The 26,062-nt window shown below is 38.8% G+C and overlaps 1 protein-coding gene and 1 long non-coding RNA gene across 2 annotated transcripts in view; one reads left to right on the top strand and one right to left on the bottom strand.

Annotated features, from left to right (window-relative positions):
- MTR (5-methyltetrahydrofolate-homocysteine methyltransferase) overlaps positions 1–4,724 on the top strand; it is a 50,276-nt gene extending 45,552 nt beyond the window's left edge. Inside the window, exons 30-33 of the mRNA XM_067293365.1 lie at positions 346–546; positions 1,762–1,954; positions 2,763–2,875; positions 3,005–4,724. Of these exons, the coding sequence (XP_067149466.1) occupies positions 346–546; positions 1,762–1,954; positions 2,763–2,875; positions 3,005–3,091 (594 nt within the window). The 3' untranslated portion in view covers positions 3,092–4,724. The remainder of the gene's footprint in view (positions 1–345; positions 547–1,761; positions 1,955–2,762; positions 2,876–3,004) is intronic.
- The window catches only part of LOC106485502 (uncharacterized), a 54,736-nt gene that overhangs the window by 16,521 nt on the left and 12,153 nt on the right, over positions 1–26,062 (bottom strand). Inside the window, exons 3-4 of the long non-coding RNA XR_001292731.2 lie at positions 21,707–21,957; positions 5,766–5,903 (exon numbers count right to left, since the gene is read on the bottom strand). This is a non-coding gene — a long non-coding RNA (uncharacterized lncRNA). The remainder of the gene's footprint in view (positions 1–5,765; positions 5,904–21,706; positions 21,958–26,062) is intronic.

Here is a 26,062-nt window from a genome sequence, read left to right as displayed (position 1 = left end):
AAATGGAAAATTCCTCTTCCCTAGTGGCTGGCAAAAGTACGTTCCTCATTTTGTAATGCTTTGTGTGCAGAATAAACTGTTAAAGCTTGCTAGCTGTAAATAGAGGCAAAACATCTCTCCATATCTGTTCAGTGCAGCATCTCTTTCCAAACACCCTCAGAGGAGGAGAGGTGTTTTTCATCTAATTCAAGCACAGGAAAGACATCATGTCTCAAAGGCTAGGGTAGATATTTTTCAGAAATGGGTTACATCCGTTAATCTTAAAACTCTACTCTTTAGATCGATAGTGATTAATTAATGTTTTTTAAAATGTTCTGATTTATTGCATTATTTTTGTTATTTTAGGCTGAAAAAGACTCTGCCTGCACAGATCCCTATTACTGCCTCTCTGACTTCATAGCACCGCTAGATTCTGGCATTTGTGACTACTTAGGCCTGTTTGCTGTGGCCTGCTTTGGAGTAGATGAGCTGTGCAATGAATTTAGGAAACAGGATGATGAGTACAACATCATAATGGTAAAGGCTCTTGGGGACCGGTTAGCGGAGGTACGAGGTTTTATCCTATGTCTCTGTGTAAGTTTTCTCTGACTCTGTTTGACAAGTTGCTATTTCAAGTTCTAGACTGTTGCCTCTGAGGTATGCTCTGCATTAAATCTGAAAGTGAACTGCTTCCACTGAACTTGTCTCGAGAAGAGAGTCGTCTTCTGAGCCTGAGGGGAGTCTGCTATTCATATCTTTCAGTTGCAAAAACACCTCCCAGTTCTTTATGTGGATTTTGATAAAATTTAGTAGATTTTAAAACAAGACAATTAAAAAAGATCTTTAAAGCTTGCTTTATTTAAATGAGAGAGAGTGTTTGGACCCAGGTGTGACCCACTGGTTATATTCTTGAATTGCAGACAGGCCTTCCTCTTGCTTTAATGGTAGCCATGCAGATGTATCCAGGCTACAAGTCTTTGACTTCACATGTCTTAGGCATAGACAGACATGCTCGTAAAGCTCTAGCTGAAGCAATTTAGAAAGTCCCTGTCCATGCATCTCCCCGCCCTCCTCCTGCCCCAACTGACAGCCCCAAGCTTACACCTAAGTAATCATGTTAAAACTTGCAGCAACTTAAGTGCAAAGTGAACAGGGTTAGCTTCAGTTGTGTATCTTTAGCTATAACAGAGTTTCAGAAATTATTATTTGATGCCATCTGAACATATTTACTGAAGTGGGAATTTGTCTTGAATGCAGCCATTGCTGGCAAAATTCTGGTGTAAGCTGTAGGAGCAGATAAGAAAAGCTATAGCCCACTTTCAGCTAGATGAAAGCTCTTCTGCTAAAAAGAACAGTGGTGCTTATTTATATCTGATGCTAGCATGAATGCAAGAATGATCTGGCCTTCCATAGCTAGAACTGGAGATGTCCAAACTAGTCAGCACCTAATGTCTTCAGTGCTATAGTGGTATATCATCACCACATGCTAATGTACTTCATCTTTTCCTGTTATTGCCCACATCTTTACATCTTCAAGCAGATATGATTTTAAAGCAGGACAACCAAAAAACTCAGTCTACCAAAAAGCAAAAAATCTAAAAAACCTGAATAGGAAAAGTTGTATGTGAATTTAAATTTAATCCAATTTCTCACCTATAATAAGATCCCCCTTAAGAAATAAAAGGGGGACAAGGAGAAAGCCTCTTATCTTTTTTCATCTTAATCAAATGGCTGTTGCATCAGCCTCCACAAACTAAGAAAATCTTTGCACTCTATTCCAAGGCATTTGCTGAGGAGCTCCATGAAAGGGTTCGAAGGGAATTCTGGGCTTACTGCAGTAGTGAGCAGCTGGATCTCTCAGACCTGCATAGAATTAAATATGAGGGAATTCGCCCTGCCCCTGGATATCCAAGCCAGCCAGACCATACAGAAAAACTCACCATGTGGAAACTTGCAAATGTTGAGGAAACAACAGGTACTTCTGTACATTTTTCTAAGATCCTTTGGCTTTTATTTATTTGTTTTTTTAAAAGTAAATTAAAGATTGAAATGCTAACAAAACAATGACATGGGCAGTGCAGATCTATGTAAAAAATCAAACTGAAGCAGTTTTGGGAATTGCTGTCTTTCCCCTTTCATTGCCATTTTTATTTTGCCTCATTCAGGGAAGAGTTTGCAAAATACTGCCAGTGCTGTTGATGAAGGAGTTATGTCCCTAATTAGCAGATTGCGTGCAAACAGGGTTCTGCTGCACAAAAAGAAAAATTCTAGCATCCTTATGGCTGCAAGAAGACATTCCAGATATAAACGGAATAAAAGCCAATTCATTAATGTCTTTCCTGGACCACAGAAACCTTGAGATGGTAACTCTTAAAAAGGAACAAATTATTTCGTTTGTTTTCCTCTGATATTTTAAATGTCAGCTACTTCACTGCTAATTTCACAATCCCAGAATACCTTCCTGTGTGTCAAAGCTCTAGCTACCCTTCTCAGTTGCCAAAGCATCCAAGTTTTTCCCTTCAAACAAATTCTAAATTACTCTACAGTAACCCTATAATGAAAGCCTGCAATATATGTAAAGCTATGCCTATTTTTTGGAATAGATAACAAGTGGAAAATGGTTTTGTATTTTTAGTGCAGTTGAAAGCTTCTTGGTTTTTGAGTTTGGCAGAAGCTGTCTCAGGATTTCTGGTCTGCCCAACAAAAGAGGCTCTGAATTGATAACATGCATAAATCAATAAATCAATTCAGAGAACAAAAAAGTTGTTCATTCTCTTTTCCAGGAATTGGTTTGACTGAATCACTAGCAATGACACCTGCTTCTGCAATTTCTGGCCTCTACTTTTCCAGTCCCAAATCCAAATATTTTGCTGTTGGCAGGATATGTAAAGATCAGGTAACTTGCAACTGTGCATTATAATACTGTTATAGTTATTCACAAACACCTTGTGGCTAGATGTTCCAAAATTTTTTGGAAACAGTAAAAGCTGGAGATTCCAAATCATGTTTTGTGCTCCCTTTGCAGGTTGAAGATTATGCACTGAGAAAAAATTTGCCTGTGCCAGAGGTGGAGAAATGGCTGGGATCCATCTTGGGATATGATCCTGAATAACTGTGTGTGTGTATGTGTGTGCGTGCGTGCCTTGTGGGCAAGCATTTTCCTTTGATCAGTCCGTTTCCCAGAAGGAAGAATAGAGTGGTGTCTGTAATCCTACATCACTGTTCTTTGTATTCTTTGGAAATGGTTTGTATTGTTTGTCACTGGTCTGTCCAGAAAAACAAACAAACTCCAACAAATTCAAGTCCAATAAGAAAATCCTTCCTATTGAAACCAGCTCTTTCCGTGCCCTCTTCCAATACTTTATCTGATTGTTTTTACTTTTGATCGAGGAACTTTATATTTCAAAGCTGCCCTGTATTCTTGCTTTGGGACTATGAATGCCTTGCAAATCTCTTAGCCATAGCAATATGCATTTATTTATTTTTATTTTTTGCACAAGTACTCTAGCTGAGCTAGATCTACATGTGAGATGTGGGAGTTGCAAAGCTCTCCTGTCCCAAAGAAGGCTTTGAGATCGGGGACAAGAATTTGTATCCCACTGGCTGTGGATGTACATAGAACAAAACTTGGCTTCTATTTTTTTAATATCTTTTGGCAAGTCAGGGTACAGAAATATGATGCATTTTTGTCTCTGAAGTCAGAAAGGGTTTTATACTGAGTGATCAAGAACAACTGAAGTACAACAGATCTCCTTTTTAAAAACAAAAACAAAAAACAACTGTCTGTTCCATGTTTAGGGCTTGTGATCTGGAATGTACTGTTGCTATGTCTACAGAACAACTCAAGTTTTTAAATACACTTCATGATGATGACTGTAGTTAGAACTATCAAAGCTGTATGATGGACTGGAGTAAAATCAAATGCTGTATTATCACAAAACGTTAAATGGGATGATTGAGCCTGTGGAGTTGTCACCTGAGCAATCATCTCATGCTTCCTCTCCCTTTCAGCAAGCCACAATCTGTTTCTACTCTGTATAAAGGGTAACAGTATTTCCTACCTCACAGTTATGCTGTGGAGCCTGATTCATTTTGAAACAACCTTTTTTATGTGAAAAGTACGAGAGAAGCATGACTATTGCTGTAAGTACACAGACAGCAAGCTTGGAGCTGACTTCAGTGTTTTACTAACTCTAAGAGTCTGGGTACCTGGATTTTAAAAGCGAATAGTAGCAGTGCTATTCATTGGGCAGAGATGTTTTGAAGGCTCTCATCTTTTTATTTTCTTCATTCATTTCATGTAGAAAAAATGTTAAGTAGATTAAATACCTACATTTCATGCTCAGTCATATCTTGTCATATCATACTATCATAAATAATAGCTAACCCTGTAGTTTTATTCTTCACATGCATAGTTAACTTTGAGCTAATTGTTTGCAGCTTTTAAACTAGTTCCACTTTCTTGAGATTATTAACTCAGGTATTACTTAAATGCTAATTCACTAAAATGTTATGAGGGTGAAATCCTGTTTTTCTGGTCTCTAATTATCAAGAAAACACCAATACTATGAAGAGAATGTTCTTCTAAATAGTTTATCTGTAATTATTAATATTTATGTATTTTTTTATAATGTCTTCATCTGACTTTATACTAAAAGAATCATAATGTATCAACAGTTTAATAAAGGTTAAGCTGTCAATAGTGTTATCCTTTAAATGGCAGCAATAAAATCTGTGCAATGATATGAACAGATGATGGTGAAATTAATATTCACATTGTAAGGTGAATCTGAAAGTATAAAAGCTGCTATGGGGTTTTTTAAGTGGCTCAGTAAGTGTGCTCTCAACTGAATGCTTTAGAATATCTCATCCTTTAATGACTTACAAAAGTCATTTCTAAATGAGTCTCTCTCTTCCTCCCTCCCACCCTCCCTCTCTCTCTTCTTTTGAAATCTCTTTTGATATTTGATATCCTCACCATTCTTCCATATCTTTGTAGTTGGAAGAAGAGTGCCTTATTTGAAGTTGTGATTGTGGGAATGAGGTCAAAATTTGACTTGCACAACTTGGTATTTTTTGTTATAATTGTTGCTTCTGTTGAAATCGGTAGTTCATATTCTAGTTACTACAGCTGCAGCAGAATCAGACCCACAAAGCAATGGGTGCACCAGCATATAACCCAGTGGTGGTGTTACTTTGTGTGCAAGAACTTGGTTTCAAATGGTGTGCTGTTACTTTGTCCTAGCACAGATGTATAATGCACTGACAAAAGTCTTCATCTTTACCTGCATCTCTCGTTGTGAGAATCTGTTTGGAAGAATTTTTCCTTGTTATTATGCAAATGTTTTTAACCAGGTCAATTTCTTCAAAAGTTTTTTTACTTCAAATTGTCAGTTGACATTTTGAATACGACAAGTCTTCGTTCTTCTCTCTAGAACAAGGGTACATTGTGAAGGAAAAGGTTCTCATGGTTCTACCAGGTAAGATTATTTCACTTCCGTGGAACCATGTTGAAAAACCATAGAATGTACCTCTTTAAAGTAATGAATTGGAGCTGATAGTGTCCAAGAAAGACCGATAGTTTTAGAATACATAAAAGATTTTTTGCTGTGCTTTTTCAAGTATGACTAATGAAAATGCAAAATGTAAGAGATTAGAATTGAGAATGATTTGTAAACAATTCTGTTTTAATCCTCATGGGTAATTCCTTTGCATACTCATGTTGCTTTCACTTTTTGGCTGTAAGTCAGGCCAGCAGTCCGGAGATGAAGTTTTGAGGCACATACCTTAGTCTGTGGGTGTCAGGAGGGACTACTGTCCCTAAGTCTGCATCCTCATTTTGAGGTCTGTTTCAGTGCTGCTGTTATTCCTGGGAAGATTATAGTTCAGTTTATTTTGTGTGCTATAGGTTAGATGTCACCCTTCTGAAAAAAAAAACAAAACCCAGATTTATTTGTTGTGCAAATATTTGAGCATTTTTTGTGATAAAACTTGAAAATTGTCTGCCTCCTTGTTCAACAGTATGAACATCAGCGCACCCTTTCTGTTTTTATCACAGGAACATCCAGGACTTCTGCCCCTGTGTTGTGCTTGATGCAACAGGTGGAGTAATCTCTGCTCCTAGATCTCTAAAACATGTGTGATGCCCAGAAACTGAGGGGAGGAGTGAGAGGCCATTGAGGGTAGTGTATTAACTTTTGAAAGTTTTGCTTTTTGGAAAGGGGCTACTTATTAATAACTGTGACTGCGTTGCATAAAATACACTTTGAAACATTGGCTGATTTACCTGAACGTGTCATGACAAAAATGGATTTAGCGTCTTAGAGTTTGAAATGCAAGACAAGAAATAACCTTACTAATTAATCCAAGAAGTCTGTTCTGTACAGAAGCAGTAGCACTTGCTCTCAGTTGCTGGAGAAATGATTCCTGTGTGTGTCCATGTCTTGGTGTGGCACAACTTGTTCTGCCCTCTTTAAAAAGCCATTTCAGTTGATTTTCAAGCTTCTGTAGGTGCCATTTTTCAAAACAAAATATATTGTGAACAAAATAAATACATGTTTGTCCTGCTTTCACACATCATTGATCTGTTGAGCAGCTAAAAGCAGAACAGAAAAACAAATGCAATAGGCCTCCATGTTCTTTTGTTCTATTAATACTACCATGGCTGAATATCCTCTGAATATCTTCTTTGACCAAGTGACATGCCTGATATAAATAGCTATGCAAGGAGAATTCAGCTGAGATTACCAAACTTGGTACTTTGGATTTGAAATTCAGCTTGAACCAGGATGTTTAAAAACAAGCTAATATTAATCATCGCTAGCCTGAAGTTGCCATGATGGCTGACAAATTAAAGGCCACATTTCCAAGACTCTCTCTCACAGCACCAGGATGGTCTGTGCTTAAAGCTCTTGGTCAGGCTAAGGGGGTGTGTGCTCAAAGCAGGGTGGTCTCTGCCATTCCTTGCTACAGACAGCATGAAGTAAGTGGAGGGACAGTGGAAATTCAGCCTTACCTCATCTTAGTCCCTTTTCTACCCCATCTCCCTGCCAAATCAGCCTTTTCCTCCTCCTTTCTCTTCCAGCAGTCCCCCTTACTCTGGGTGCTGATGTTTTCTCAGTCAGGGTTTTGCCCAAATGCAATTGTAAAAGGTTTTAAAGTCTCTTCTAAAGCCAGAACCAGTTATCTGTGCACTCAGGTATTTTGCCTATAGCTTAGGCAAATCAAGAATCAGACAAACGTTTCCCTGACAAACAGTACTGGTTTGCTGAATTTCAGACCCTTGCTCCAAATCATGATGTTACTTAAAAAAAAAAAAAAAAAAAAAAGTCAATTTGCAATGAATTTGTACATCCATACAATATTTTGTGTTTTGGCTGAAAATGTTGGCGTAACAACAAAAAAATTAGGCTTGGAGAGATTCATGTGGTGAGCACTGTTGTCTAAGTGGGCTGAAATTCGGTGAATTTAAAACCAAACGAAAAGAATTTTTTACTGGAAGGTGTTGGATGACATTAAAAAATGGTGCTAGTAGCTCTGCCTATAGCAGCCTTTTATTATGTGTGTATATTAATAGCATCCTTTGTCAGTGTACTCTTTTAACAATAATACAACTAGTGTCACTTTGGACTGAAGTATTTTAACGATATGAATTGTGAAGATGAAGCAGAGAATTTATCTATGCCCTGACATTATAAACAAATGCTTTTAAAGTTCTTTACAGATAGTTGGAGGCTTAATTATTTTATGGTGAAAATTTTATCTGAGCACAAACTCAAGTTACAAACCACCCATCTTTGCATTGGTGTCTAGAAGTAGCTGATAAAGTGATTTAGTTAGGAGACTGGAAGATGAGCTGCACTATTTCAGCAAATTACTATGCATATAGGATTGCCTACATGTAACAAAAGAAGCTAGAATAGTGTGGGCTTCCCAGAGAGTAACTTGATTTCAGAAGAACGAGCAGTTCTTTAGGTAGGAGGTGCAAGATTAAGAAAGAGTTACAGCAAATGTGTCTTTTCAAAATATGGGTATTTTAAATATTTGTCTTAAAGTAAATGACAGTTAAGGCTGTAGCCCATAATTATGTCTACTATCAGAATGTCAGAAATACAATTTGACAACATTTTTAAGGAGCTTTCAATAATTTAATGCATGCTTGGGATTCATGAGTTATATTTGTGTGCTTATGTATGAGAGAAGAAGGAAATGATAATTAACTTGTAGTCAGCTTATTGCTAGAGGTAAGTTACAAGCTCCTGGAAGAAGGAAAGAAAAAAACCACCTGTTAGGAGTTGTTGGAGTCATTACTTAGAAGAAAGTTCTTGACAAAATTTTCAGTTGACACTGGTGTTCCCTGACTTTGGCAGAATATTGTGGTATGTGAAAATAAAACATCCTTCCTTTTCCAGGACTGTCGATTTTAAATATGTAAAAACTCTGCATCAACTGTGTATCTGCACATACACTTCATCAGCAATTTTGATCTTATGCTTGCTTCAGTCTAGTGTATAAAACAGTACCAGCGGTATCATAGATTTAATCTTCATTCTTTTTGTTTTCCTTACTCTTAAGGTGTTTAAAAGAGTTAATTTATTTTTTTCTTTATGTGGAAGTGCAACTTTTCAATTTGATGTTCTTACCTTACTACTTTCCCGTACTCAGTCTGTATACCTCCCCCTTTTCCTGCCCCACAAGTGTGGAGATGTAACTCAGAGCTCTCTAATGGCCGGTGAGTGCCACCTGTTGCCTTTCTTTTCATACAAACTATATGTTGCTTTGTTTGTTGGATTTCAGCAAAGTTCTTTTCATGTGGCCTCTTCCCAGGAAGTGGATGGTTTTATTCCTTTTCATCTGGGCTATCAATTTTAACACTAGGTTGGGTTTCACAGGTAAAGTGCAAATATGACATCTAAAAAGGTGTCAGTTCTTTGTGGCTGTAGACTCCTGCCCTTTTGTTTCTGTTATGACCTCGTGAGAACAAATATCTCTGTAGACAGGGCAATAACGTTACAGGAAGTAGAGAGATAAAAAGCTGCACCGGACAGGCAAGAGAGTTATTTAGCAAACTCTTCTTTAGGGATACATTGGTGCAACATGTACTCTAGCTATTGTCGTAAGTCATGCTCCATTTTAAACTCTTGCCTCATTCTTGTCTGTACTTAGCTGCTTTTACTTCAAGAAATCACTACTTGTGAGATCTCATGTTTGCTAAATACTGTACAAGGTCCTCTTCACCTAATCAGGCTTTTATAGTGAATGGCTTTGCAGTAACTATCTGCTATATTTTTGGCTTTCATAAATCTTTCTCCAACTCAAACAGAGATGGCTTTCTTCAGAATACTATTATGTAGTAAATACATACACCGTTTCTCTACTAAGGCCTGTAAGATCAGATCTGATTATCAACACCTGTCTAACAAACCTACTCATGTGGTTATGGATTTGCAAGACCAGTCTCCTTAGTCAAGAAGTTTACTGCTTACAAAACCATGACCATCTTTATGCGCTTTATTTAAAAAATAAATGTAAACAGCTAATTTTTCTGCTGTGTTACTTTCTTCCAAATATTATTCCTCACATCAGGACAGCTAAAAAAATGTTTCAATGCAGTTGTTATAATACTGTCTGTACACATATGGTGAGAAGCACTGAAGCAAGAGATTCAAAGCCTAATATGATGTAAAAGTATACCATGCACTTACTTAACACTATCTTGTCTCTTCAGATAAACATTAAGTGAAGATGCTATAAAACAGGAGGCAGCAGTCAGCTAAGGCTAACTGAGGATTATGTACTTTCATGTGTTGGATCAGCACCATTTCATGTCATTTTAGGCATTACTACATGCTTTGCTTCACCCTTTCATGGCAATTTCTTCCACAACAGAATCCTCCTGCTGTGTCCTAGTCCTCAGCATTGATATTCCTGGTTGTTTCACAAGAAGAAATGCTTAACATGGGTTTTGCTGAAGGTTGTTCACTTTCAGGATTATTCTTCCTAAAGAGTTTAAAGCACCACCCTGTAGGTTAACATTTCAGGTTCTTGAACTTTCAAGTACTTGTTCTTCCCTCAAAAAGTCTCTAGTTATTGGTGCTCTTCTTAGCACTCAGTAAGCCTAATCAAATAACTTGCATTTCCTCATAGCTCTGAGTGTGTTGGAGGAGGGAGTGAAGAGAGGAAGGCAATTTTATGGTACTGTTTTATTCTCAGGTCATGACTAGTGTATCTGTCTGCTGTCATGTTCATTACTTGGGAATTGAAGTGAGTGCCTCTTAGGAGCAATTCTGGTGTCTGATCCAGCTGTTATTAAAGTCTATGGAAAAATTACTACTTACCTCAAACACAGCTTGGTTTGATCCTAATGCAATAATCAGGAAGGAAAATTCAGAGTTAAAGTCCTGTCATAAAAGCTGGAAGATTAGCAGGATGTGCAGTTAAACCTCCTTCAGTGACTCAACTTCATTGAAATAGATGGCTGTGACTATAAAAGTAACTTTTATCCTCATTTTGAAACGTTTATCTGACAGAAAGTTGTGCCCTATCAAGCCGGGAACAGATGAGCTTTTCAGCTGCAGGCCCAATATGATCAATTGTGGCCATCCATCTCGGGGAAGCTGGAGGGAGATTGCAGCACAAAACCAGCAGCATGGGTATTGATTCTGTTTTGCAGTCTGAATGATTGAAGGTGTTAAGGCGTCCTGATTCAACAGACAAGGGCTGGCAAATGCAGGCAGTTAAGATCTTGCTCTGAACACATTTTCATGAGTTCAACCCTCTTGTGGCTTTAAAAAAAGTGATAGTTTAATGAGATTTTTAAGATTTATAAACCTTTATTTTCTTATGAAGATATGTTATGCTAACTATCTATATGCTGTTGGAGTGTCATTTGGCCTTATTTTAAACAAGTGCTGCCTGTTAGTTAGGTTTCCCCATAAATTTCTTTCTGTTTCATGTTATGTAATTCTGCAAATATCAGTAAAATTGCAGCACTGTCACATTTCTTTCATGCTGTTTGTGCCTGCAAAGTGCTGAAAAACAGCAAGGCAGCTGCTGTACTATGACTACTGCTAATAAGTCTGAATACATTTAAAATAGAAGTGTGTTACGGTTTCTCTCCAGAAAGGTGAGTATGAAGTATACAAAAATCTCTTGCTTTTGTAATTGAATGAAATCTGTAATGCTGTGAGGTCTGTAATAGTGCCAAGTTCTTGATGTTATCTGAAGCATCTTATTATGCGATCTCTGGATCTATGAGTAAAATATGCCTTAGTGTAAGTGAAGTAGTAGTTCTTTAATTTTCTCATGATACCTTTAATGACTGTATACCTTCTTGGAACAAAAAGCTCCATTCATCCTTTTTTGCTGATCCTTCCATTCTTGTCATTAGTTTTTAGTTAGCTTCCAGACTCTTCCAACTCATATCTTCCACCCATGCTTATTGGCTAAATAACTTGGAAGTCAGATTTACTACTTTGGTATCTTCTCTTGGAAATGGCACCAGTCTTGAAGGGACTGGCTCCATGTTGCTGGCTGCAGCACGTGTGTTGGACAACGCCTGCCTGGCTGTGCTGCAGAGACAGCTGAGGCTGATGCTCTGCACAGATCTCTTGCTGTGCACAGATCTCTCACTGTGCCATGTGGTGCTGGCGCTGTCCTAGGGAGGAGTCTCCTGACAACTGCATTTGTTGGTCAGTGTTTGCCACAAGTGTTTTGCTGCAAGGGAAATGGGCTGGATGTTGACTGCAGGACACAGACTTTCTGGTCTGTTCATATTCAGCATGTCTTTATGCCCAAACATGGGGGTGAGAGCCAAGTTTGCACTTGGAGTACACTGCAGACTTGACAGCCAGAGCTCAGTGAAACCCAATTCCAGTATGACGCCTCTTTTGGTTTACTGTGAAGCTACCACCAAAATTCTCAGCACAAAAAGCAGATCCCTTTCTTCTAATTTTTTGTATGAATTATATTCTTGGGAATCTTCCACAGGGATGATTGGATTCATCTCAGTGGCTGTACCTGTTGTGGCAACAGGTTCCTCCTCCTGCCAGAAGGTAGCTGCAACAATCGCACAAGTTTTGCCTGCAGAAGCGACCAGCTTAGTGCAGCGTGCGGAGGAACTGCAGCTAGTTAAAGGAATGGGGAGCCAGTAGCTGGCTGGCCACACGACAGAGTACTTAAGATGGACTGCTGCGTCTTACCAGCCTGCAATTTGTGTTCCAATTTGAGCCAAAAGAGGGTCTTTTTAAACTGATGGATTGTTAACTACATACACATGAATAATATATTCTATATAATCTTGCGATCCTTTAATCAGAGCTTGAACATTTGCTGAAATCTAACTTGTAATATAGCCCTGATCCATCTTAGAATGTGATTTGCCTGGCTTTAAAATATATTCTGTAGGTAAAGAGTAATTAGACTGACTTTTCACAGTAAAAAACAAACTTGCTTAACACAGACACTCAGTTGTTCTGCAGAAGCCAGATCCACTGAACTGTAGCTACACATTTTCTTGGCCGGAGAAATTATTACTGATCCCAAAATTGGAAATCTGCTACATATTCTTTTTTTTTAATTCTAGAATACATGAACAGTGGATGTTAGATTAGTAGACATAAAGCATAGCTGAGCATGTTTCATTTCCAAAGGCACGATAAGTAACTCCTTGATAGAAAAATGGTGTATAAGCATAAAATCCTTCCTGCTGTCAGAAAGATAACCAAACAGTATTTATGTGAGCAAATGAAGTATGTACTGTGTATGCACAATGTGAAAAGAACAGTCTCCTAAAGGAAGGCTTGCTGTTGGACTATCAGCTTTGGAGAAGTGGTGCTCGGGCTCAGACACCTCGCAGTTGCTTAGTGTACTCAATATTATTTAATCAGTACCTCTCTGATGAATGCTGCTTAATCTGGACAGCCAGATTGGATTTTATTTCATAAATATGTATTCAGCTGGTGTGCCTTCATATAAGCACAGCCTTGTTCTCCATAAGGGAGGGCTAGAGGAGCACAGTGTAATTAATCACCAATGCTTGTGTTGATCAGTATGAATATTCTTTAGAATAACTCTGTTTTTAGCTTGAAGGTTTACTGCTTTTATATGCTATGCCTTTAGAGTACAGCTGATAAGAGTTCACATGCTTTGTGGGGAGTTTGTATTCTTTGTTGCTTGTGAAATAGAAAATGCCAGCCTCTGTTGCAACAGAAATGTTTATTAGGATGATTTGTTTTTTCACTGGAGTGAGAACTTAGTCTTAACCACAATTGATTGTCTGAAGGATCCAAGTGTCATATAAAGAAGGGATAATTAACAAGAGATGTCATTCATCTGGGAAGAACAATCTGACTTGGTTGACGTTTTAATTATCAAGGTCCTTATTGAAGAATTCCTATCATCCATCAGCCAAAAAGATTTGGTTTCCACTGATAGCAACTCTACTTTTTATGTTTCCTTCCTCATCCTTGATATTGCAACAAGTACCGCAGATTTATAGGACAGGCACTACATTGTTGAGTACACGTTGTGAAACTGCTTAGCATCAGTGAGGGTAAACACTAATAAATACATGCACCATTGCATGTATAAGTCAGATAAACAGTTTGAATTTATAGCTGACCAGAAATAAAGGTTTTGATATATCCAAACTCTGGTTTGATATATAGACAAACTGCGAAAAGAGACAGCCTCTTACGCCTCTTTCACAGGTTAACTGTGATATCTGCTTCCCTTTAGGTTATTTTTGTAGTTATTTCAGAGAAATGCAATCTGAATTACATGTTTCCAAACTTTCTCTCTTTGAGGTATGCCCAGTTACAGAAGCTGTGTATTTTAGTTTCCATATGTGTCATTATGATGATAGTTTTGTAGGTTCTTTGCATACAGTTTGAAACTATTCATATTTTCTAGTTTTCTTAAAAATGGCCATATTCATGCCTACTGCAACACCATGGAATAATAATAGAATTATGTGAAGAATTAAGTCCTGTAGTTTTATTGTTTAGCAATGAAGACAAACTACTGAGAGTTTCAAGATGAATTATTTCAAATAGCTAACATGCTACTGATTTGGCTCAGATTATGTTCAGATTTATATTCTTTTTTGACTACTAATCCCATTCTTCTGATTTTTACTGCATGTTGGTAATCCTCTTGAAAGCATTGGAAGTGTTTTTGGTAGGGTCTATCCAAACACTGAAAATGTAGCTCTTGAGACTGCTCTGCACCATTGCCTCCAGAATTTTGCCTGCCTTTATTGTTTCCTACTTGGAATCAGATGTGTTTAGCACAGAATTAATGACGACGTTAAGAGAGATGCTCTTGGATGAGGTGATGTGAGGCTTGCCAAATGCCTCTGTAGAATATATGAGTGCGCAGCGGGTTGCGCAAATTGGAAGTCTGCCAGCGACCTACTGCTGCGGTTCGTGCCCTGAAGCCGGTGCTGTCAGTGCCTGTCCCTGTCCGCGTCCCCAGCCACAGCTCCCTTCCCTGCTGGCACCAGTGCTGGGGGCTGAGGGGAGGTGGGGCAGGGAACTGGTATGGCTGCAAAACTCTCTCCCGACCCTACTGGGAAACCAAACCAACTGAGAATAACCTCACCTTATTTTACTATATGGCTGCATACTGTGAATTAAGAGACATGCAGATGTGCACAGGAAACATGCAGAGAGAAAGGTGGGCAATGTATGAGAACTGCTTTTATGTGCTAGAGGTGTCAACGTAAGCACATATTAAAGCATGGCTCAGGTAGCTTTCTAAAGGAGTTATGGCTCCACATAGTTGAAGTTATGAACATGGAGGTAGGGGGAGAGAGAGAGACAGTCTGTCTTTAAAAGCTTGAAGGTGTAACGGTACTGACAGGACACCTAACTTACCCTGCAAATGTTATCCCTGGTTTGTTGGTGGTGTTTTATGCCGCTCACTTAAACTATTCAGAAATGCTTGCCTGAAAGGTGTAATGAGAACTGGCTGAAAAATCCACAGTTCAGATGTAGACTTTTCTTTGACAAAAAGAGGCTTAAACTGATTCTTATCCCTTGAATTAAGTATTTCTTCAGTATTGAAACACTCTGACAACTAAGGACTGTATCATGGTATTGCAGTGAATTAAAAAGCATAGTAAAAATATATGTGGGAGATGTATAATAGCAAGAAGTACTGTGTGAACAAGTACTTTAGGCTCTTAAAGCTCTTCTGTCACATTCAGTTTATCGTAAGCACTGAAAACTAAAGGCTTCAGAATGACTGAACTATCTGAAGGAGGAAATGCAGAAAGAAAAGTATCAGCAATTTTCAAAATCCTCTGTGGAGAGAAAAGATTTCCTGAGAAGATCCAAAGCAGAGTCCTGACCAAATGTGGTCACTGAAGAGCGCATGGTGATTTTCACAAGAGCAGGGAGGTTAACACCGGCAGTATTTCCAGGAGGGTACAATCATCCTTCCTGAATTTGACGTGCTGTTCCATAGTTCCTGTCTTAAATTGCTGCATCATGTTTTTGTGAGCTATCAAACACCTGCCACCCTGCTCAGCTGCGGAGGGGCTCTGCTTTACACAACACTATACTGAGAGTATTCCACACCATACAAACAAGCGATGCCAATACGAGTGTTGTTTTCCTGGTGTAACTGTGTCTGCACTCAGGGATTTGGGTTTTTTCCTGTGCCAGGGAGGTTACTGCATCCTCCTGCCTATCTTGCAGAAGTCTGTAGATCAAACTGCAAATGAAATATATACCTTTATATTTTAACAATGAGAGTAATGATGTTTGAACGAATCACTGAATGCTAAAATCCTAAGGGTTTTTTAACATATAGCCTATATACTGAAAGATACCAGTCTTTTCATCTGCAGTTACTGTGCAAGAATCACCTGGTGAAATCGCAGTTGTGCTATTGGGAAGTCAGCTAACGTGGTCAAAATGGTCTGTTGAAATCTGGTCAGTGAATTTGTAAGTGGGGTGATGCTTTGCAATGGCTCTGTCAACACTATGCCTAATTTTAGGCAAGAACTTTCTCCCTTTTTATGCTTATTTTATCTTAATAGTACTTATCTTTGGCTAGGCTAATTTAGGGATTATCTACTACCCCCAAAATATATCTGCACTCAGTGGCCACAAGTGAACCAAAAGCTTCCTACAGTGGAGACAAATCTCATGAGTTTAAGCTACAGAATAACTTGCTAGAAAAGATCAGACTGAGCACTGTGCTTTTGGAGCATAGTGGAAAGCCAGTCATTTCACACAGCTTCTTCTACTGGGAGTAAGGGAGCAAGGCCTCTCCTCCTTCTCCTCCTCCTCCTTGCACAGAGGGCTGTGGAGGAGGTGAGGCGAGAGAGGTTACACCTAGCCTGATCGCTGTGCCCCCTCCTTCTGCTCTTATATCCTCATTCTAGAGCTGGTTCGAGCATGCAACATCTCCCTTTCACACATCTGTCTCCGTTTTCTTGCCACAGCAGCACACCAAAGGAGGGCAGTGGGGCTGAAGTCACAACATACTGCCTAGAGTGAAGCTGGGGCTTACAAATGCTCCCAGGTTGACTGCTTAAAATATAGCCCCTCACACCAGATTCCTGGAGTCTCCTACAGCTCCTTGAAAAACATCACTATCCTCAGTCCTGAAGCGCTACCATCCCCTTTCCTGTATCTTCACCTCCTTCAAACCACTGGCTGGTCCGAGCTCTCTTCTCTCCCAGCCTAAAGGCCCCCTGACGCCTCGCTGTGTGCTGCCTGCACAGCTGAGCGCTTGGCCAGCTCATCTGGGAGAAGGAGGGATTTATGGCACAAGTAATGTTACCCCAGATGTACTTTATTTCTCTGGACCTGTTGCTCGTGCACTGGGACATGAATGGGTAAGCGCGGGAGCCCTCTTTCAGTGCCCTCTGGTCCTCCTGTAGCACCTGGATGTTGTGTTAGTGGTAGGGAGATAGCTTTTTTTTGACATCCCAGCTGGCCATGTAAGGCAACAGCAATACAGCACTTTCTGGCAGATTCATGTTGTGTACACAGGTTTCCACTGCATGCAAAACATTGCCACTGCATGAAGCAAGCCTGCCTGTGAGTGTGCACTCTGCTATTTGCTTCACATGGCAAAAAGGCTGCCTTGCTTGTGGGTTTAAGTGCATGCTATTCTATGCACAGGAGTATTCCCATTGCATAACTTCAGGCACCTAATTTAGAAACCTAACGGTGCTAGGTTCCCTGTGTGGTCAGTAGAGAGAAAAATCCTTCCTCAGAGAGAGATTCAGGGCAGCAGCTGAGCTGCTCTTCCATTCAGCACAATAAAAATGACACACTAAAAGCCCTAAGCAAATAATTGTTATAAAAGGTTTTTACAAGTTTAAGTGGTCTGGTAAATGCCTATATTTGCTCTCTTATACACAGAGTTGTAAGGTCTGTATTCCTTCACAGCTTCTTCAGTCTGCTGTGAATCTTTTAAAGGACTGTGGTGTGTGGAGTGGAAAATTAAAACTTTTGATTTATGTGTTGCTGCTTTGCCACTTTCAGCCACAGTAAGATACTTATGAATGTGAGATGGCAGCAAAGATTTAGTCATACAAATAACTGAGATGGTTGTATCTGGGAGCAAAAGGAACAGATAACTCATCAGTCTAATAGTTTTTATGTGCTAGAAAAGACTGTATGGTTCTGTAGCAGAGAAGTAGTAAACGGAGAAGCAATCCCAGTCTCTCAAGCTGCAGGGATTGGACAAAGACTGAGTTCCTGAAAAACAACTTTACAGAAGTTTTGCCAGCCTGATGGACACAGTAACAGTTAGCAAAATAACAGCTGCAGTAAGAACAGAACAACCTGTGTGCATGAAAAATCTTGGTAATGCACAGTTTGGTTTTACCAAACTTAGTGTGAGATTAATTTTTCTACATTTTTCTTTTCTCAAGTAGCAAATGCTTTAAATGTTTTGAAAATCTGTGTAATATCTGTGTTAGCTTGGGACCTGTCCAAATATGGCAAAAGGCACTGCAGTCTTGATGATCAGCTTTACAGAAAAAAAGCAAAACAAGGCTACCATGATTTTTAAGCTCAGAAGGGACTATTAGAATCATCATCCTCTCTAATCTCTTGCAAAACAGGCTGTACAACCTTATCAGTTAATTCTGCATAATACCTTTACTTCCTATTTGAATTACATCTTTCTTTCTTAAAAACTCACATAGGCTGCAGAATTAAAATCTCTGTCTTTAGTCGGTGTATGTTTTGTTTCAGAAATATGCGGAGCTATAGATAAAGTGCTTTATCATCTGTGTGAGCAGACAAAGGCACAGCTGAATTGCTCCAGCCAAACTTTTCCCCTCCCTGAATTTTGAATTTATTTTCCATGGGTTGTGCTCTGATAGTATGGCAGGCCTAGCCCCTAGCACAGAGGACTTTGCTGGCTTTCTCAGTCATCAGAATCTGTTCAGTATTACTCTGAGATGTCTGAATAATCAGATTTATAACAGGTATCAGAAGAGAGAAAGCAGTTATAGGAAGACTAGCAATTATATGAAGACTTCACGTAAATAAGTTTATGAGGGGGAGAACTTAACATGCTGAAGTTAACTTTTGAGAACTAAAGTAACTAGGTTTTCCTATAAGAATTTAGATTTCCAGGGGCTCTCCACTATGTAATTTTTCATTAGTAGTTAGGAAGGCACCTGTATGGTATAAATCTGAACAAATTGAGAGTTCAATCTTGGTGGGTGTGTTGCTTTGATCATGATGGCTTTAGCAAATTTTGAAGGCCTGGCATCTTTAGAAACAGGCTAATAGTAATCGACACTGTCAGCTTGATTATGCCCTCACTTTGGCTAATGTTACTTAGAAAAAATAATCCTGTAAAAATCACTAAAGTTTGTTTCCATCTGTACTGTCAGAACTGAGCAAAGTCATAATTTTCTTTCTATAGTTTTGCTAGCTGAAAAAAATATGAATGTTTTGTCTACTTGCCCATAGTACAGTACATCTTTTGTTTCACAGAATTTGGATTTTAGAGGCTTCCTGCCATTTGAATAAGCTGTTTCTGATTTCAGTGTTTTTTGATTCAGACAATGACAGGCCAGAAGTGCTGAATATTCTGCCTGGACACCTTGGCATCCATCTGTCTTCTCATAGACCCCTTTTAAGAGCTTGTGGAATAACATTTTGACATTGATGAAATGTCATTTTCAGTGGTATTCAAGCAATTTAGGAAGTGACTTTGAAGATTAACTAGAGTGAATTTAACCTCAAAGCTGGATGTATAGCTTCATTCTCAATTTTAGAGAAAAATGGTTGTTGATTCAGTATGTGAAGAACTACTACTTTTAATCAGAGTGATACCTAATGTGATTTTGAAACCATGAAAACAATTCCTACAAATACCTGTTTAACTAAAAGCAATTTTTAGTATATGCAAAGTATAACAATGTATTTTCTGGCATGCAGTAATATGTGTACAGTTGACCATTAGGAAATGAAAAGAATTAAGGAGGGTAAAAGCTAAAAATCAATAGGCTTTGTAGGTAGAATTTAAATTGGAATAATGAGTCAGTACAAATAGTGAGTCATAAAATAAAGAGGATAATCTGAAATGATAAATGGAGTAAATATACTAAAAATATGTAAGCAAAATTTTCATTCAGGTATATGAAATTTCAGAGTGATAGTCCTAGAAGGTATAATTTGAAAGATCTCAAGAACTCCTATTAGCTAGATAGGAGCACTGAGATCTTATGGGGCTATTAGAAAGTCCTGGAAGGAAAGAAACAGAACCATCCAACATCTTAATCACATCAGTCATTTAAACAGGCTTGGACTTTAATTCCCTTTAGGCAGTCAATTGCATATCCACCTGCCATCCTGTTCTGAAATTAGGCCTTTGTGTTCTTGAAAAACTGGTTATTCAGCTACTGAAGGAATTAGGGCTGCTTTGTATCCAAGGGTTTCTTTTAACTGGCTTAATATTTTCTTCTATTTGGTGAAAGAAAAGAGTACATGCCCATTAGATGAAAAACTTCCCTTTTTCAGTATTCATCATTTTTCAGCAAAAGGCCACAAAATACTATCTTGAAAGTGGCTCTGAGGAGCTTGTATAAAGAAAGAATCTTTTTATCTCCTGCAGCTTCTTCTCAGGGGGCCGTTGTCCCCTGGATGGCTGCAGAGCTGCCTCCGAGCCCTGTGCTGGCAGTGCGGCAAGCACGGCCAGCACTGTGGCAGGCTACAAAGAATTAGGATTGTTTCTTTACATGGCTTCAATTTTATCACAAATTCAAGTATTCGTGTAGGGATCTCTTTTACACAGAATGTAGCTATCTTGGTTCCAGCGCCTTAGTGAAGGTCATCATAAGTCTAAATAGCATTAGCGCATTATTTATTGTGATTCTCTTAAATATGCCTTTCTTTTGTTACAGGGTCGATGCAGAATAATGCATTTTGTTTTAACAGACATTAGCAACTTGCACATTAATATGAGAAAAAGAAGAATGCTTCTTGAGATAGAAACACAGAAGCAGTACTGGTCAAGGACATCCTTTAGTATATCAGTTTCAAAATCTGGATTTCTGACTCTTCAAAATGCATAAGAAACCTGTCACTGCGTCTCTTCTACAGTGAATTCTATACTCTGATGATTACCCAGGGACAATATTTGTATACCCCAAGATGGTTAATGAATTACTTGCCACTTGAAATTTCAATTCTGAAAACATAGATAGAGCATGAGAGATTAATAGTATCAGTAGCTATATTGTTTAGAAAAACAGGGTCAAGTTACACTTGTTCTTATCACTGGATGTCCTTAGCTAAACACTGTTTCAAGATAGTGTTGAAATTTATGGACTAAAAATATCCACTATAACTGACAACTAAATGGAATCAAACCTATAAGGCTGTTTTATGTAACAGAGAAAGGGAAAGAAAAGCCAACAGACCCAGACCAAGGAGGAAACTTGCCAGCAGTTTGCATAGTAGATTTGGTGATTTTACCTCAAGTTTTATGTTTACCACTACCTCCAAACACATGCATGAGTATCTGGAGACTACTACCAAGCAAGAAGCAAGCAAAATATACAGATCTTCTGGACACCTGGGGGAAATCGCATAGCTCTATACCTAGCCAAGGCTCCCTCTAGGGGAGGGCCAGAGCACAGTTCAAAGTTACTTTTCAGATGTAGTTTTGAACCTGTGACTGGGCTATGTAAGCTCAAACATCTTAAAGTTCATCTTAAAGAAGGGTGGCTTATTCATGGCTGGGTAGGAAAGAGACAAAAAGAAGTATTCAGTGAGCTGATGCCAGCATGTATAGTGTAGTTGTCTTTATTCTGAGACACTAAAGTAGCAGCCGTCTTTACAATGAAAGTCATTCCATGAGCAAATTATGTTCAGATTTCAGCTTCTGTGAATTTCCTTGTTCATTGATGTTGTCTAACCCTCTTTAATGCAATTTTATTTCTCTTATCATTTGGTGTCTCTGTAGCCCTGCTATTCATCACTTTTTTTGATATGTAGCATAGGACCCAGCATGTCAAACAGCGCACTGTATCATGCTTTCCTATTGTAAAACGTCCTTTGCTTCAAGGACTACTTGAGCATCAAGCTCTACCATTGCTTCTTATGATGCAAGCATTAAGAACTTGAGTTTGTTGTGGCAAGTAACTTCCTCCTTGCTTGGCTGTTAAGGATTATATAACCTCATCTCCTACATAAACTTTTTTTTCAAATCTGATCTTTGATCAAATGGAGTTACTACTTACCTAGCTCATATAGATGTTTTGGTCTTTGCAGTGGTTTTTCCCTAGGATATCATACTAGCCTTGTTTCCAAATGCTTTAATGTTTGGGGCTCATGTCTGATCCTCTGGAATGAAGTTTCCAGGAGCCAGGGGCTGACAACAGTAATAGTTCCTCACTCCACTCCAAGTGTATGGCACATGCACTCCCTTAATTCAATGCTTGTATTTAAAAAATGTCAAACCCATTCAGAAGAACTGCATGCACCATTCTTCCTGTGGAGAGATGAGGAGAATTAATTCTCTCAAATGAACTGGATGTGACAGATGTTAGTCATGAGCTTATTGCTTATCTCGGAGGTGCTCGGATAATACAGTGATGAGGAAAAATACTGTGTAGAACAGAAGGGGTTGCTCAGAACTTGCATGGCAGTGCTGAAGTATTTGAATTAACTCTTCCAGAGGACAACGTTCTCTTAGGATCAGGCCTGGGTGCACTAGATGCTATAAAACACAAAGTCAAAGTGTTTACTTCTGTGCCTTCTGTTATCAAACACTATCACATGAGAATACTGATATGTTGCTTTCATGTGCCACAGGTGCATAAGAACAGAAGCATAAGGCACAAACATTAAGTGTTTTCTTATAATGGTTTCTCATATGTAGTTTCTTATAATGACTTTGTTGTTACAAGACATTTTTTCCCCTCTGGCAAATTGAGAAATGAGAAAGTGACAGTTGACATCAAAAGGATTTCCTGTTTGTACTCCAGCCTGTGGATACACTGGAACCTTCAATAAGCATCTGTTGTATTTCACTAGCTTTTCCTCGTTTATTCCAAACTTATTCCAGTACACCAGGGCCTTGGTTATATTTTCCATACACCAACAACAATCAACATATTTGTAATCAGAACAATTTTTAGTTGCTTTTTAGGGCAAAAGAAATGAAACAGTTTTAGTGGTGATGAGAAAAACTGTAACATGGTGAGTTATGAACTCAGGTTCCTTGTGCCTATTCATTAAATGCTACTAGTGTGAGCAGAAACTGTAAGCTGAATGGCAAATCATAACTCTCAGTGCAAACTGTTGAGCAACCCCATGGACCACAAACCTCTTGAAGTGGTTTTCTTATGCAAGACAGTATAATAGAAAGTGTGATATTCTTTCTGCACTCTAAAGAAAATTGAGGACCTAATAAATAGCAAATGGGGGTGAGATGCTAGTTTGTTGGCTAAGATAAGCAGTTTGCTCCAGATGTAGTAATGACAGTAGAAGGTGTTGCTGTCCTATGACACGGAGCATATATCTCACCAGGGTATCTCAGGAGACATTTATTGTATCATTTATGCTCTAACAGTACAGGGATGTGCCTGATCTTGTTCCTATGGAATAGTGCAGTAACTCCCTCCTGGAAATGCAGGTAGTGCTGTACAAACCTTGGGACTGGTACTATCCTGGTGTATGCTCCTGGGTGTTGTGCTGATGGCTCCTTTCTATACACAAGAAAACATCTCCAGCTGCCCCCACCCTTAAATTCTAGAATTTCTTTCCTCTAAGCCTTTTCTGTTACATAAATGAGAGATAGGATCCTGGCCAAGGTGAATTGGTACCCATGGTGGTATCAAGAAACTTCAGTTGTTTGATCAGTGTGTTTTCTGTGTGTTCAGGATCAAGCTGAAACAACAGATTTTGGATTAGAAAAGAAATCTCCTTCACTTCCCCTCCCCTCCCCTCCCAAAGGCCTGACTGATAAAGAGACTGGGATTTTTATTTTTTACTTTTTGTGAAAGCGTGAGGTATTGCTCACTTCCTTCGGTCATGTGAGCATTTTTCACTAACAAATTCCCTGTGTTTTTCAAGAGGGTAATGCATTGCTGATGTCCCTGTAGGTCTCAGCTCTCTTCCTGTGTCACAATGCAATGTCAAAAATTTTCATCTAGTATTAAAAATTTTGTTCGTTCTAGTGTGCTTAAGTATATTATGGAACAGTGTTCTTGTGGATGCTGCTGTACTGACTGTTGCCCTTATGACAGGTGTTGTGTTCAGTCACATGGCTCTGTTACAGTCCTGTGTATCTATATCCTTCCAACTTACACCAGACGTAATTAAATTACCTGTAATGTAATTTTGCAGTTTGAGCATTGTATAGTTGGGACTGTATGCGAAAACAAGTCCCAACCATACAGAGTACACAGGGTCAGTATCACCTTCCTTGTCACTTGGTATTTCTCTGTGAACAGGACATTAGTGCAAGCACCCTTTCTGGCATTCCTTGCTGCTGGCCATGCTCCCCAGGAGGTGCAGCCCTTGCAGATGCAGTGCTGCTGCCTGTTGCAGCTTCCAGGGGACTCAGAGCAGGCCTGAGACACAGCACCTTGCTTCACCTGACAAATGTGACCTGCTGCTCCAACCCTGCAGGGAGCTGTTGTGGTGTCTTTTTGTTCTTTGCCTTGCTTTTCTTTTCCTGGTCATGCACTGGGTTTTGCTTCATTTTAGAAAAAGGGCAGCAAACACAGAAAGAGGTATTTTTTACTGCTAATGTCATGAAGCACAGTGTCCCTGAGAAATCTACTTTGGAAGTATTCCACTCACTATTGTAGGAAAGGGCTTTTTTGTGAGCAGGTAGTTTGTGTGATTCATACTGTAGTCAAAAAGATGGGGCTCATTTATTTACCTTTTTTTTTTTTTTTAATGGAAGTGACTTGCCTACTCTAGACACATGCTCAGTGAAGCCATCCAATTGCTGGGCCATGAAGTATGAATGTGAGTTATCCTCTTATATTTTGTCAGTTGCATATGAATCAGAAACTTGTTGTCCATAAATGTTTTGATTCCTCTTGCTACAGAAGTTGTATTTGTGCAACCTTATTGTAACAAAGTCATTCAAAAGCATGAGATGTAGGAGCAGGCTCTTTGTGTGAAAACAAGATTCTAATATGTATTGTGCAAAATCTTCAGCATTAATATCTTGAATTATGTATGCTTAAAGAGGAAAAACATTTAGCATAGTAAGAATTAATAGCAAGAAACGAAGAAAGCAAAATCATTGTTGCTTGATAACCAGTTTTAAAAATTTCCAAGATACACAATTAGTTTCTATGTTGTGAAGTAATATCCTCAGGGAAGTCGATGGATACAAATTAATCTGAACAAAAGGAAAGTAAAACTGGCAATAATACTGTGTTAACGGGTAATCTTTATACCTCTAGGTCTAATCTCTACTATGCCTAGATTCTGTGGGATCAACAACAAATGAAGGATAAATCCAATTGGACTTTAAAATAGTGTCTTTTGTATACTACAGGGCAAATCTGATAACCTAAGAAAGCTGAGAAAAATAGACTTTTTCTACTTCTCTGAAAAATACAGTAATTGATTGTTGTGAGGTTTAGGAAATGACATGGTTATTTCTGCTTGTGCTGAAATTTTTCCTTTAGTCCAAATGCAATGATCTGTTTGCTTCCACATTGTTTGAATACTTAAGCAGTGCAAGACTAACTTTTTTTTTTAATAATGGAGGAGCAGAATATGTAAAATACTCCATTGTGTGAAAACATATCAAAATATATGACTGACTGCTCTTTCTAAAATAATTAAACACAGTGAGTAAATCCACTGTCTTTTCCCCTTTCACTGATCCTTTGGGCTTACAGATGTTGAAATTAAGGGAAGGCACAGATGAGTCAGGAGCTTTAGCATCTGATCCTGACAGATGTCCTGTTCAGGCTCAACTGGGGAGAGAAGGAAGTGTGTTATCAGCCCCCTGAGTTTAGCTAAGTCCATGATACCAAATGGAATATATATAATATACATGAATTGGGTCTCACCATTACCTCCTGTGTCCATTTTCTTTCCTACCCTCTTCTTACAGGTCTTTTTCTGACCTCTGTGTGTGTGCGTTTTCCTAAGAGGTGTGACTTAGCTGATTATAGACTGTGGCATGTCTTCTTTCACTGCTGTGAACCCATGACTAAAAGGACAGCTAAAAGCAGGCTTTTAATCATCGGAGGCAGCTAGAAGTTTGCCAGGTTTTGGAGTGGTTGATAAGACCATGTGATGGGTCTGCCATTTTCCAGGTGCAAGTGAGTTGAAAGTAAGAGTCAGCACCAAAGGAGAAGCTGTTTTTTTTTTCTTCTGTTTTCTGTTTTTTTCTCCCCTTCTGTGTCTTGTTTTAAAGAAGTAGTGCCGGTACATTGTAAACAGTTTCCAGATCCTGCTGGTTTCAACTAACTATTTCTTTTTGCCCCAAATGGACAGTTATTACCCTCTTTAACACAAATTAGCAGGGGCTTTTCCGTATGAAGGCTCTCTCTGTAGCTAAAGGAATGGAAAATGAAAATTGTATTTACTGTTCTACTTAAAACACTTTTCTTTTCCAT

This window comes from Apteryx mantelli, chromosome 3 (assembly GCF_036417845.1).
Source record: "Apteryx mantelli isolate bAptMan1 chromosome 3, bAptMan1.hap1, whole genome shotgun sequence".
Lineage (NCBI taxonomy): Eukaryota > Metazoa > Chordata > Aves > Apterygiformes > Apterygidae > Apteryx > Apteryx mantelli.
Note: the sequence above shows the minus strand (reverse complement) of the source record. Positions and strands in the feature narration are given on the sequence as shown.